General features: G+C 46.2%; 1 protein-coding gene across 1 annotated transcript in view; it reads right to left on the bottom strand.

Annotated features, from left to right (window-relative positions):
• Positions 1-14399: 14399 nt before the first annotated feature.
• LOC121539680 (protein FAM184A) overlaps positions 14400-15142 on the bottom strand; it is a 129965-nt gene continuing 129222 nt past the window's right edge. Inside the window, exon 17 of the mRNA XM_041848353.2 lies at positions 14400-15007. Within this exon, the coding sequence (XP_041704287.1) occupies positions 14999-15007 (9 nt within the window). The 3' untranslated portion in view covers positions 14400-14998. The remainder of the gene's footprint in view (positions 15008-15142) is intronic.

Below are 15142 nucleotides of genomic sequence, written 5' to 3'. Positions count from 1 at the left end.
CCGCTCGTGCGTGGGTATTATCAAGGATGGTTTACCATGGTAACAGGCTCACACAGACACAAGATCAATGAGTGAGGACAGTGGTAAAGAATAACAAAGTCAAGGAGGCTTTAATATGACTGGTTGCACTCAGCAGAGGTGAACAATGTCGCCTTCACCGACAGGGCCCCAGTGATGTCTGAAGTAGCACACCTATGCATTCATTATGAATAGACTTTCTTTGTAACAAACGGCTGCAGTGGTTGTAGCTTACATTTTCAAGTTACAATCTTGAGGAGCTTGTGTTAGGATAGTTGTGGTATATTGATCATATACCACAAACCGCTGAGGTACATTATTGCTTTTATTTCAGTAAAAACGTTATTTTGTGAAGTAAATCCATACTATTTCATACTTCCACCAGAGGATATAGTCCGACCAAATCTGGTCGCTTATTCCATTGTTGCTATGCAGGCTGGCTTACGTTCTTCTCCCTTGCGAGCTAGCCAACTACACTCTTAGCAAAAAAGGTTTCAATTTGTTCCTAAAGGGGTACAAATACTTGTCACTGGGGTGGTACCCTGTAAGGTACGTCCTTTGTACCTTTAAATCAAATCAAATCAAATGTTATTTGTCACATACATGTGTTTAGCAGATGTTATTGCGGGTGTAGCGAAATGCTTGTGCTTCTAGCTCCGACAGTGCAGTAATATCTAACAAGTAATATCTAACAATTTCAAAACATATACCCAATACACAAAAATCTAAGTAAGGAATGGAATTTAAGAATATATACATATATGGGCAAGCAATGACAGAGCGGCATGGACTAAGATACAGTAGAATATTATAGAATAGAATACAGTATATACATATGAGATGAGTAATGCAAGATATGTAAACATTATTAAAGTGACTAGTGTTCCATTTCTTAAAGTGGCCAGTGATTTCAATAGGCAGCAGCAGCCTCTAATGTGCTAGTGATGGCTATTTAACAGTCTGATGGCCTTGAGATAGAAGCTGTTTTTCATTCTCTCGGTCCCAGCTTTGATGCACCTGTTCTGACCTCGCCTTCTGGATGATAGTGGGGTGAACAGGCAGTGGCTCGGGTGGTTGATGTCCTTGATGATCTTTTTGGCCTTCCTGTGACATCGGGTGCTGTAGGTGTCCTGGAGGGCGGGTAGTTTAACACCGGTAATGCGTTCGGCAGACCGCACCACCCTCTGGAGAGCCCTGAAGTTGCGGGTGGTGCAGTTGCCGTACCAGGCGGTGATACAGCCCAACAGGATGCTGTCAATTGTGCATCTGTAAAAGTTTGTGAGGGTTTTAGGTGCCAAACCAAATTTATTCAGCCTCCTTAGGTTGAAGAGGCTCTGTTGTGCCTTATTCACCACATTGTCTGCGTGGGTGGACCATTTCAGTTTGTCAGTGATGTGTACGCCAAGGAACTTGAAGCTTTCCACCTTCTCCACTGCAGTCCCGTCGATGTGGATAGGGGGGTGCACCCTCTGCTGTTTCCTGAAGTCCACGATCATCTCCTTTGTTTTGTTGACGTTGAGTGAGAGGTTATTTTCCTGGCACCACACTCCCAGAGCCCTCACCTCCTCCCTGTAAGCTGTCTCGTCATTGTTGGTAATCAAGCCTACTACTGTTGTGTCATCTGCAAAGTTGATGATTGAGTTGGAGGCGTGCTTGGCCACGCAGTCATGGGTGAATAGGGAGTACAGGATGGGGCTGAGCATGCACCCTTGTGGGGCCCCAGTGTTGAGGATCAGCGAAGTGGAGATGTTGTTTCCTACCTTCGCCCCCTGGGGGCGGATCGTCAGGAAGTCCAGGACCCAGTTGCACAGGGCGGAGTTCAGACCCAGGGCCTTGAGCTTGATGATGGGATTGGAAGCTACTATGGTGTTGAATGCTTAGCTATAGTCAATGAACAGCATTCTTACATAGGTATTCCTCTTGTCCAGATGGGATAGGGCAGTGTGCAGTGTGATGGTGATTGCATCGTCTGTGGATCTATTGGGGTGGTAAGAAAATTGAAGTGGGTCTAGGGTGACAGGTAAGGTAGAGGTGACATGATCCTTGACTAGTCTCTCAAAGCACTTCATGATGACAGAAGTGAGTGCTTGTAGCTCAGCTGGTAGAGCACGGCGCTTGTAACGCTTGTAACGCCAGGGTAGTGGGTTCGATCCCCGGGACCACCCATACACAAAAATATATGCACGCATGACTGTAAGTCGCTTTGGGTAAAAGCGTCTGCTAAAATGGCATACTATTATTTAGTTCAGTTACCTTTGCTTTTTTGGGTACAGGAATAATTCATTTACATTTTAGTAATTTAGCAGACACTCTTATCCAGAGCGACTTTACAGTTAGTGAGTGCATACAATTATTATTTTTTTCATACTGGCCCCCTGTGGGAATCAAACCCACAACCCTGGCGTTGCAAGTGCCATGCTCTACCAACTGAGCTACACGGGGCCTTATGGTGGCCATCTTGAAGCATGTGGGTACAGCAGACTGGGATAATCACATAATCACACATTGCTATTGGGGAACTACCCTGGAGTGGGCCAACGCGGTGTAGAACGAGGGAGGAGCCGCGTTGGAGGATTACGGGGAGTTCGCTCGCCTCTTCAGGGCGGTCTTTGATCACTCGCCCGAGGGTCGAGAGGCGGGCGAGCGGCTGGTCCACCTGAGGCAGGGGACGAGGACCGCGCAGGACTTCGCGTTGGAGTTTCGGACTCTGGCAGCGGGGTCCGGATGGAACGAGTGGGCCCTGATCGGGTCTGACGGGAGCTAGCCTGCCGGGACACCATGTTGTGGTATTAGGTATCCCTTGGCTAGCACTCCACAACCCCACCTTCTCATAGCCACAGAGGGCTCTCACGGGGTGGTCGCGAGAGTGTCAGGGTAGGTGTTTCTGTTGGTGCAACCACGGTGGGAAGTCCAGACGGTACCTCCACCGTGCGCATTCCCCCCGAATACCTCAACTAAATTACCACCTCATTGGGCGGGGGATTGCGCGATAAACCTTCGGGTAGACGCTGTACCTTGCAGGAGTCATGTGTACCCCCTGTAGCAGGCTGAAACGAAGGCTATGGAAACATGCGTCACCGAGTCCCTGGGCCAGGGGTATATACATCCCGCGAAAGACAGCGGTCTTCGCCTGTGCATTGATTATCGATCACTGAACAAGGAAACGATTAGATTTAGTTATCCTCTCCCCCTCATTCCTTCAGTGATTGAGTCAATGCATGGGGCGCGCTTCTTCACTAAACTAGATCTCAGGAGTGCATACAACCTGGTGCGTGTTCGTGAGGGGGATGAGTGGAAGACAGCATTCAGCACAACCACGGGGCATTATGAATACCTGGTGATGCCCTACGATTTGATGAATGCTCCATCCGTCTTCCAGTCCTTTGTGAACGAGGTGTTTCTGGACATGCTTGGTCGCGGTATGGTGGTCTACATCGTTGACATCTTGGTGTATTCCGCTACGCGCGCCGAGCATGTGTCCCTGGTTCGCAAAGTGCTGGCCTGACTGTTGGAAAATGACCTTTATGCCAAGGCAGAGAAGTGTATGTTTTCCCAGCAGTCCGTCTACTTCCTCAGATACCGCATTACCACCTCAGGTGTGGAGATGGAGGGAGATAGCATTTCAGCCGTGCGTAATTGGCCAACTCCAACCAGAGTTAAGGAGGTTTATTTATTATTATTTATTTATTTTTATTTAACCTTTATTTAACCAGGTAAGCCAGTTGAGAACAAGTTCTCATTTACAACTGCGACCTGGCCAAGATAAAGCAAAGCAGTGCGATAAAAACAACAACACAAAGTTGTGCAGCGCTTCCTTTGATTTGCCAACTACTATCTGAGGTTTATCCGGGGCTTTGGCGAGGTCGCAGCTCCCATTACCTCCCTGTTGAAGGGTGGGCTGTCCCGGCTCCGCTGGTCTGCTGAGGCTGACCTGGCCTTCAGGAGACTGCGGGGTCTGTTCACCGCAGCCCCGGGACTGGCCCACCCCGATCCTACACTACTGTTCATAGTGGAGGTGGATACGTCCGAGGTAGGGATAAGCGCTGTCCTATCCCAACGCTCGGGCACGCCACCCAAGCTCCGCCCCTGTGCCTTCTTCTCTAAGAAGCTCAGCCCGGCGGAGCAGAACTACGACGTTGGTGATCGGGAGATGTTGGCTGTTGTCCGAGATTTGACCGTGTGGAGGAATTGGCTCGAAGGGGCGAAACACCCTTTCCTCGTCTGGACGGACCACCGTAACCTGGAGTACATCCGGGCATCGAGGAGGCTGAAGAACGTGAGGAGAGGCCCAGAGACAACACCCCCATCCTCCCGGCCTCCTGCATTGTGGCGCCGGTAGTATGGGCGATGGACGCGGATATAGAGCAGGCATTACGCACAGATCCATCTCCACCTCAGTATCCAGCTGGGATGCGGTACTTGCCTGCTCTTATCCATGATCGGCTGATCTTCTGGGCACACACGTCACCCTCCTCTGGTCACCCAGATATCGGTCGTACAGTGCGCTGCCTGATCGGAAAGTACTGGTGGCCTACCTTGGCTAAGGACGTGAGGGTGTACGTCTCCTCCTGCTCGGTGTGCGCCCAGAGTAAGGCACCTAGGCACCTCCCAGCGGGTAAGTTACAACCTTTACCAGTTCCACAACGACCATGGTCTCACCTTAGTGTTGATTTCTTGACTGATCTTCCCCTCACCCAAGGTAACACCACCATCCTGGTCGTTGTGGACTGCTTCTTCAAGTCCTGCCGCCTCCTTCCTCTGTCCTGTCTCCCCACGGCCCTGCAGACTGCGGAGGCCCTTACTCACGTTTTCCGGCACTACGGGGTGCCAGAGGATATAGTGTCCGACCGAGGTCCCCAGTTAACGTCCAAGGTTTGGAAGGTGTTCATGGAACGTCTGGGGGTCTCGGTCAGCCTGACCTCTGGGTTCCACCCCGAGTCTAATGGGCAGGTGGAACGGGTAAATCAGGATGTGGGTAGGTTCCTGCGGTCCTAGTGCCAGGACCGGCCGGGGGAGTGGTCGGTGTTCTTGCCATGGGCAGAATATGCCCAGAACTCTCTCCGCCACTCCTCTATTAACCTAACGCCATTCCAATGTGGCACCGTGGCACCAGAGCCAGACCGAGACTCCTATGGTGGATGACTGGTTTCGGCGCACAGAGGAGACGTGGAGCGCTGCCCACGTTCACCTCCAGCACGCTGTGTCATCAAAGGCCAACACTGACCGTCACCGCAGTGAGGCCCCGGTCTTCGTACCGGGGCATCGGGTCTGGCTCTCGACCCGGAATCTGCCCTTCCGCCTGCCCTGCCGGAAGCTGAGCTTGCGGTTTGTGGGGCCGTTCAAAGTCCTGAGGAGAATCAACGAAGTCACGTATAGGTTATTACTTCCCCCTGATTACCGTATTAACCCCTCATTTCATGTGTCTCTCCTCAGGCCGGTGGTAGTTGGTCCTCTCCAGGAGTCTGAGGTGCGGGAGGTTCCTCCACCTCCTCTGGACATCGAGGCCGTCCCCGTGGCCGGGGTCGGCGCGCTGCTGGAGCTGCGCGTCAAGGGGGGGGGGGTACTGTCACGACTTCCGCCGAGGCTGCCTCCCCTCCTTGTTCGGGCAGGCTTCGGCGTTCGTCGTCACCAGCTTACCATTTTTCATCATTCCATTTGTCTTGTCTTGTCAATCACACACACCTGGTTCTTATCCCCTCATTAGTCCGGGTATGGCCCCCTTGTCCTTGTGGGTGATTGTTGTTTAATTGTGAGAGTAGTGTAGCTCGGGGTGAGCTACTCGTACCATTTTGTTGCCAGGGTAGATATTTCCTGTGCCTATGTATTGTTGGATCTACCGTTACAGTGTATTGCCAGGGATGATAGTTTCCCCTGTGCCTGTTTTGTTTGTCACTATTCCAGTGCATTTGTGTGTAAAGACGGAAAAAACTCTGTATTCGGTGATTACCCTCCTGCGCCTGACTCTTTCCATCACACTCATCACAGCTATTTATTACTGACCAGCAGATATCACTAATGTGCATTGTTAACGTAATGGCGCCGGAGGAGATGGCTGCTGTTATATGGGCTCCTAACCAATTGTGCTATTGTGTGTGTTTTTTCGCGTTATTTGTAATTTATTTTGTACATAATGTTTCTGCCGCCGTCTCTTATGACCGAAAATAACTTCTGGAAATCAGGACAGCGATTACTCACCTCAAAACTGGACGAAGATTTTTTCTTTAATGAGCCGGACGCGAAGGATTTACTACAGACACCCGACATGGCCCAAATCCCCGTCATTCACAGGAGAAAGATATCGGGGACGTAGGTCGGGGTGCCTTGTAAGGTTCGGACGGCGAGTGGGTAATCTGCCTCTACCATCAGTCCTATTAGCCAATGTACAATCATTGGATAACAAAATAGACGATCATGAATATCCTACCAACGGGACATTTAAAACTGTAATATCTTATGTTTCACCGAGTCGTGGCTGAACGACGACATGGATAACATACAGCTGGCGGGATTTACGCTGCATCGGCAAGATAGAACAGCAGCCTCCGGAAAGACAAGGGGTGGCGGTCTGTGTATATTTGTAAACAACAGCTGGTGCACAAAATCTAATATTAAGGAAGTCTCGAGGTTTTGCTCACCTGAGGTAGAGTATCTCATGATAAACTGTAGACCACATTATTTACCAAGAGAGTTTTCATCTATATTTTTCGAAGCTGACTATTAACCACCACAAACCGATGCTGGCACTAAGTCCGCACTCAATGAGCTGTATAAGGCCATAAGCAAACAGGAAAATGCTCATCCAGAGGCAGCACTCCTAGTGGCCAGGGACTTTAATGCAGGGAAACTTAAATATGTTTTACCTAATTTCTGCCAGCATGTTAACTGTGCAACCAGAGGACAAAAAATTCTAGACCACCTTTACTCCACACACAGAGACCCATACAAAGCTCTCCCTCACCCTCTGACCATAATTCTATCCTCCTGATTCCTGCTTACAAGCAAAAACTAAAGCAGGAAGCACCAGTGACTCGGTCAATAAAGAAGTGGTCAGATGACGCAGATGCTAAGCTACAGGACTGTTTTGCTAGCACAGACTGGAATATGTTCCGGAATTCTTCCGATGGCTTTGAGGAGTACACCACATCAGTCACTGGCTTCATCAATAAGTGCATCGATGACGTCGTCCCCAAAGGGACCGTACGTACATACCCCAACCAGAAGCCATGGATTACAGTCAACATCCGTACTGAGCTAAAGGGTAGAACTGTCGCTTTCATGGAGAGGGACTCTAACCCGGACACTTATAAGAAATCCCACTATTCCCTCCGACAAACTATCAAACAGGCAAAGCATCAATACAGGACTAAGATTGAATTGTAATACACTGGCTCCGACGCTCGTCGGATGTGGCAGAGCTTGCAAACTATTACAGACTATGAAGAGAAGCACAGCCGTGAGCTGCCCAGTTACACGAGCCTACCAGACGAGCTAAATGACTTCTATGCTCGCTTCGAGGTAAGCACCACTGAAGCATGCATGAGAGCATCAGCTGTTCCGGACGACTGTGTGATCACGCTCTCCGTTGCCGATGTGAGTAAGACCTTTAAACAGGTCAACATTCACAAGGCCACATGGCCAGACGGATTACCAAGATGTGTACTCCGAGCATGCGCTGATCAACTTGCAAGTGTCTTCACTGACATTTTCAACCTGTCTCTGACTTAGTCTGTAATATCAACATGTTTCAAGAAGACCACCATAGTCCCTGTGCCCAAGAACACTAAGGTGATCTGCCTAAATGACTACAGACCCGTAGCACTCACGTCTGTAGCCATGAAGTACTTTGAAAGGCTGGTCATGGCTCACATCAACACCATTATCCCAGAAACCCTAGACCCACTCCAATTCTCATACCGCCCCAACAGATCCACAGATGATGCAATCTCTATTGCATTCCACACTGCCCACCTGGACAAAAGGAACACCTACGTGAGAATGCTATTCATTGACTACAGCTCAGCGTTCAACACCATAGTGCCCTCAAAGCTCATCACAAAGCTAAGGACCCTGGGACTAAACACCTCCCTCTGCAACTGGATCCTCGACTTCCTCACGGACCGCCCCCAGGTGGTAAGGGTAGGCAACAACACATCTGCCACGCTGATCCTCAACACGGGGGCCCCTCAGGGGTGCGTGCTCAGTCCCCTCCTGTACTCCCTGTTCACTCATGACCTCAACACCATCATTAAGTTTACCGACGACACAACAGTGGTAGGCCTGATCACCGATAATGATGAGACAGCCTATAGGGAGGAGGTCAGAGACCTGTCCGTGTGGTGCCAGGATAACAACCTCTCCCTCAACGTGATCAAGACAAAGGAGATAATTGTGGACTACAGGAAAAGGAGGACCGAGCACGCCCCCCATTCTCATCGACGGGGCTGTAGTGGAGCAGGTTGAGAGCTTCAAGTTCCTTGGTGTCCACAACACCAACAAACTATCACGGTCCAAACACACCAAGACAGTCGTGAAGAGAGCACGACAAAGCCTATTCACCCTCAAGATTTGTCATGGGTCCTCAGATCCTCAAAAAGATCTACTGCTCTACCATTGAGAGCATCCTGACAGGTTTGGCAGCTGCTCGGCCTCCGACTGCAAGGCACTACAGAGGGTAGTGCGTACGACCCAGTACATCACTTGGGCCAAGCTTCCTGCCATCCAGGACCTCTATACCAGGACCTGAAAATTGTCAAAGACTCCAGCCACCCTAGTCATAGACTGTTCCCTCTGTTACCGCACGGCAAGCGGTACCGGAGCGCCAAGTCTAGGTCAAAAAGGCTTCTTAACAGCTTCTACCCCCAAGCCATAAGACTCCTTAACAGCTAATCAAATGGATATTTAGATTGTCCCCCCCTACCCACCCCCTCTTTTCCGCTGCTGCTACTCTCTGTTTATTATCTATGCATAGTCACTTTAAGAGAGAGGCCTGTAATTTTCATCATAGGTACACGTCAACTATGATAGACAAAATTAGAAAAAAAATCCAGAAAATCACATTGAAAATCCTACAATGTGATTTTCTGGATTTCTTTTTCTCAATTTGTCTGTCATAGTTGACGTGTACCTATGATGAAAATTACAGGCCTCTCTCATCTTTTTAAGTGGGAGAACTTGCACAATTGGTGGCTGACTAAATACTTTTTTCCCCCACTGTATATAGTTGTAGCTGTTTGAGAAGGCATGCAAAATTGAGCAAGACTGGGGAGATTTGATTAACACAAAAACACACACCACACCTTCCATCACAATACACCCACACATATCCACATACTTTGCCTTCTATGTCCTCTGTTTGCTGTGTTTTTATCCCTACTGTAATGAATACTCGGACAGAGTGGTAAGATCCAATCGCAGAATAGCGATGCTTTATTAGAGTACAGACAAGGGAATAGCTTAATCATGGTCGGGCGGGCTGTGGTCAAAACCGGGCCAGGCAGAGACAGGCAGAGGTACCAAGGGAGCGGGCTTAGTCGTAGTCGAGGGCACAGGCACAGGATCAGAGGACGGTAATCACTGGGATAGACAAGCAGAGGATTAAGCAATTCGGGGAGTCAAACAACGAGGCACAGGTCGGGTACACGGGTAATCAAAACAACGAACTCTCTCTCTCTCTGAACAAAACGCTTAGCAAGTCACAAAGGAACAATACCTCGCGCCGACTGAGCTTCTGAGCACACCTTAAATCCTACACTAATTACTGACAGGTGTGCTCAGAACTCAGGTGAACCAGATCGAGTCTGATGACTCCCCCTCTCTGTAGATCGGGGAAGTGTCAGACTCTGTCTAGACCCACACCTACCATGTTGATTCCTACCTAATTTCGTGCTTTTAAGTACTTTTGTGTTCCAGTTCCTTATATTTGAAGATGTATTATTTCAATAATTATCCTTTCTTCTAATGCTGTCTTTTATCTATTTATAAATACTATGAATACAAAGTAGAAAACTCATTACTTTACAACATTCCCTATCTTGAATGGTATAGTGTATTTGTAGTTTATTTCTTTATCAATTGTTGTACTTTATTGTTTTCCAGTTTTTTTTTTTTTTTACAATACCTACCATGTATAGTTTTGGGTGTTCCATTATTCCACTTCTCTATGGGAACTTTTGCATTATTTAGGATTGCCATGGAGTAGTCTTGGTGTCTCGGAACAGTTCAATGTATCAATGTACAGTTTATTGACTACAACAGCTACATGTTTCCCTTTAAGTCTATTCACTTTGAAGAGTGGGAATTGCCGTTCTGCAATTTCCTTCGGAAACTGATCATTCATTCCTATTATCGTGCCAGCAAGTCTTTTGCCCAGGCTTTTAACCATTGTTTTATCTTTAAAGAATGCAAACTTGGCAACGATTGGGCGCTTGTATAGCTGTCCTCTCTGTCTGAAAAGGTGTACACATTTGAATTAGATTTTGTCGACAGCATCACCTGGGATCTGTAGCGCTTTAAGGAGGAATTCTTTCACCACGCTTTCAGGCTGTTCACCCTCATTTTCTTTAATACCAGTAAATACCAGATTTTCTCACATGGATCTAGTCTGTATTCCATGTAAGGCAAACATGTTCTCCTTTTTAAGTTCATTAACGTCCGCAATTTCTCATGAGGCGTTCTGCACCGCCATCTTCAGTCCGCCATCACATCCACCATCTCCTCGCCTCCTTCTCAAAACCCATTGGATAAGAAGGTGAGAGGGGAGGGACTTCTGACGAGGAGAGAGGATGCAACGAATCAAGGAAATGGAATTGAGGACAGAGGAAGAAAAAAAAAACTGTGACAGACTGACTGTGCTACCATAATAACCATGGCCTGTCCATTAACAACCCCTAGCCCCTACTGCCCAGAGTCTAGACACTTGTGGAGATCTGAGAGGGAATGATAGGTGGTGACATGGTGAGAGCTACACCTTACCCTCTGATAGGGGTATTGCTTACACCTGTCCAATTCTCTCAGATCTCCACAAATGTCTATGGGTAGGGGCTAGGGGTTGTTGCTGGACAGGACCCCACAACTCTTCGGGTTTGTGGTGGACCTACAGCACGACACTTGAGGCATTGGTTGGATGTTTAATTCCATTGTTATACACACAGAGATTTGCACAGCTGGACACACCCACGGCACCCTTTCAAGTTGATCAGATCTGGGTAGCTGAAGACCTGCTTAAAACAGTGAAATAATATATTTACATGTCTACTATTCACACCCTTGCTTCATTCCAGCTAGTTAGATGTGCAACCACTGACTAACTACATATAGGGCCTCTAGTCTAGCAGTAGATACAGTGGGGAAAAAAGTATTTAGTCAGCCACCAATTGTGCAAGTTCTCCCACTTAAAAAGATGAGAGAGGCCTGTAATTTTCATCATAGGTACACGTCAACTATGACAGACAAATTGAGACATTTTCTTCCAGAAAATCACATTGTAGGATTTTTTATGAATTTATTTGCAAATTATGGTGGAAAATAAGTATTTGGTCACCTACAAACAAGCAAGATTTCTGGCTCTCACAGACCTGTAACTTCTTCTTTAAGAGGCTCCTCTGTCCTCCACTCGTTACCTGTATTAATGGCACCTGTTTGAACTTGTTATCAGTATAAAAGACACCTGTCCACAACCTCAAACAGTCACACTCCAAACTCCACTATGGCCAAGACCAAAGAGCTGTCAAAGGACACCAGAAACAAAATTGTAGACCTGCACCAGGCTGGGAAGACTGAATCTGCAATAGGTAAGCAGCTTGGTTTGAAGAAATCAACTGTGGGAGCAATTATTAGGAAATGGAAGACATACAAGACCACTGATAATCTCCCTCGATCTGGGGCTCCACGCAAGATCTCACCCCGTGGGGTCAAAATGATCACAAGAACGGTGAGCAAAAATCCCAGAACCACACGGGGGGACCTAGTGAATGACCTGCAGAGAGCTGGGACCAAAGTAACAAAGCCTACAATCAGTAACACACTACGCCGCCAGGGACTCAAATCCTGCAGTGTCAGACGTGTCCCCCTGCTTAAGCCAGTACATGTCCAGGCCCGTCTGAAGTTTGCTAGAGTGCATTTGGATGATCCAGAAGAGGATTGGGAGAATGTCATATGGTCAGATGAAACCAAAATATAACTTTTTGGTAAAAACTCAACTCGTCGTGTTTGGAGGACAAAGAATGCTGAGTTGCATCCAAAGAACACCATACCTACTGTGAAGCATGGGGGTGGAAACATCATGCTTTGGGGCTGTTTTTCTGCAAAGGGACCAGGACGACTGATCCGTGTAAAGGAAAGAATGAATGGGGCCATGTATCGTGAGATTTTGAGTGAAAACCTCCTTCCATCAGCAAGGGCATTGAAGATGAAACGTGGCTGGGTCTTTCAGCATGACAATGATCCCAAACACACCGCCCGGGCAACGAAGGAGTGGCTTCGTAAGAAGCATTTCAAGGTCCTGGAGTGGCCTAGCCAGTCTCCAGATCTCAACCCTATAGAAAATCTTTGGAGGGAGTTGAAAGTCCGTGTTGCCCAGCGACAGCCCCAAAACATCACCGCTCTAGAGGAGATCTGCATGGAGGAATGGGCCAAAATACCAGCAACAGTGTGTGAAAACCTTGTGAAGACTTACAGAAAACGTTTGACCTGTGTCATTGCCAACAAAGGGTATATAACAAAGTATTGAGAAACTTTTGTTATTGACCAAATACTTATTTTCCACCATAATTTGCAAATAAATTCATGAAAAATCCTACAATGTGATTTTCTGGATTTTTTTTCACATTATGTCTGTCATAGTTGACGTGTACCTATGATGAAAATTGCAGGCCTCTCTCATATTTTTAAGTGGGAGAACTTGCACAATTGGTGGCTGACTAAATACTTTTTTCCCCACTGTGCTGTTGTTTTGTCTGTATAGCATCATTTAATAAGATAACCAATAGATAGCTAGGATATATCAGTCAGCTAACCATTTACAGTAACAGCAATTAATTAACAAGTGGAATCACACTAAATCTTATGCAGAAATGGATCAATCTTACCTTATCTTGGCACTGTGGCACTGTATGGGTAGCTATTAATTATTATTATTATTATTATTCCAATTTTCTTTTGTGTTACAGCCTAAATTCAAAATTGATTAAATATATTTTTTTCTCACCAATCTAAAACAAAATACCCCATAATGACAAAGTGAAAACATGTTTTTATACATTTTTGCAAATTTATTCACACCTGAGTCAATACTTTGTAGAAGCACGTTTGACAGCAATTACAGCTGTGAGTCTTTCTAGGTAAGTCTCTAAGAGCTTTCCACACCTGGATTGTGCAACATTTGCCAATTATTATTTTAAAAAGACTACTATTTTCAGGTCTTGCCATAGATTTTCAAGCAGATTTAAGTCAAAACTGGAACTCGGCCACTCAGGAACATTCAGTCTTTTTGGTAAGCAACTCCAGTGTAGATTTGGCTTTGTGTTTTAGGTTTTTGTCATGCTGAAAGGTGAATACATCTCCCAGTCTCTTGTGGAAAGCAGACTGAACCCGGTTTTCCTCTTGGATTTTGTCTGTGCTTAGCTCCATTCCGTTTCTTTTTGTATCCTGAAAACCTCCCCAGTCGTTAACGATTACAAGCATACCCATAATATGATGCAGCCACCACTATGCTTGAAAATATGGAGAGTGGTGCTCAGTAATGTGTTGTATTGGATTTGCCCCAAACATAACACTTTGTATTCAGGACAAAAGTAAATTGCTTTGCCACATTTTTCTGCAGTATTACTTTAGTGCCTTGTTGCAAACAGGATGCATGTTTTGCCATTTATTTTTGTGGAATATTTTTCACTCTGTCAATTAGGTGAGTATTGTGGAGTGACTACAATGTTGATCCATCCTCAGTTTTCTCAATCCAAATGTATCAGCTATTTATAAGGGGCCCATTAAAAGGTTATTCACGTCGGATAAAAACATAAATAAATACATGCAGTTCATTGTTGGGTCTTCTAGCAGAGCCCATCAAAGGAATTTCGTGCTGGGATTCTTAAATGGAACTATGCACTGATATGGCATAGATTGTCACTCATCAGGCTGAGTCTAATGAAAAGGAATGTGACATCATGGGGCTTGTAAATGTGACGGTTTCAGCAGCTAGTTCATCAACATGGTGTTTGTGGGCTGATAAGTCCTCACTGGGCTCTGCATGCTGTTCTCACTTGTACGCGCACACACACGCACAGAAAATGAAATGACAAACATCGTAGAAGGATATAGTACCCAAATGTTCCTCAATGGCAACAAAGCAATAATGGTCAAATATTAATCTCAAGTAAATCTCACAATTGCTTTTTAATGTTTATTTCATACACAGAGGTATAATATAAATATAGATATATTGTGCTATTTATTTCAAAACTGGCAAGACATCATTTGTGTTGAACAGTTCAGGTCGACCTTGACTGGTTAATGCAGTTTTAACAAACACAAAACAGTCAAGATTGGGGGCAATTCCAATTTCAGTCAGTCCGTTTACTGAACACATCAAATTGAAAAGTGCCTATTGTTTACCATTGGGATATTTCAATTTGTGAATTGAATTTCAATTAATATCCTGGACAGACCTGAAGTGAAATGGAATTGACCCCAACCATACATACAGTGCCCCCATAAATAAGATACTGAGAAAAGAAAACACATCTGCACCAATGCAGAAATTGCATAATATTCCATATCCAACATAGTTATTGTTATTCAAACAAACAAAATAACAAACCGGACAGTTTCACAGTTTATGAATGAACAGAGTCATGGTGTGTTAATGTTTTATTTTTTCACATGCTCTTGGTTGGGCTTCTTCAGTGAGAGTCAGAAAGTAAAGTATTGGGCGAACAGCTCCTTTTGTTCCTCCGATCTGTTTGGTTCCGTGGTTGCCTCGTCAGCCTCAGGAAGGCTGCAGGAGAAGGTTGAAACGACAGCTGTTACACAATGCCAAACACAACAACAAAGAGTTTCAAAGAGCCAACACAGAGGTTAATGAACACACTCAACATACAGTACATCCCATAATGCAATGCAGCTACGTAAA

Source organism: Coregonus clupeaformis, unplaced genomic scaffold, assembly GCF_020615455.1.
Source record: "Coregonus clupeaformis isolate EN_2021a unplaced genomic scaffold, ASM2061545v1 scaf0307, whole genome shotgun sequence".
In the NCBI taxonomy this organism is placed as follows: domain Eukaryota; kingdom Metazoa; phylum Chordata; class Actinopteri; order Salmoniformes; family Salmonidae; genus Coregonus; species Coregonus clupeaformis.
This window is presented reverse-complemented; position numbering and strand designations above follow the sequence as displayed.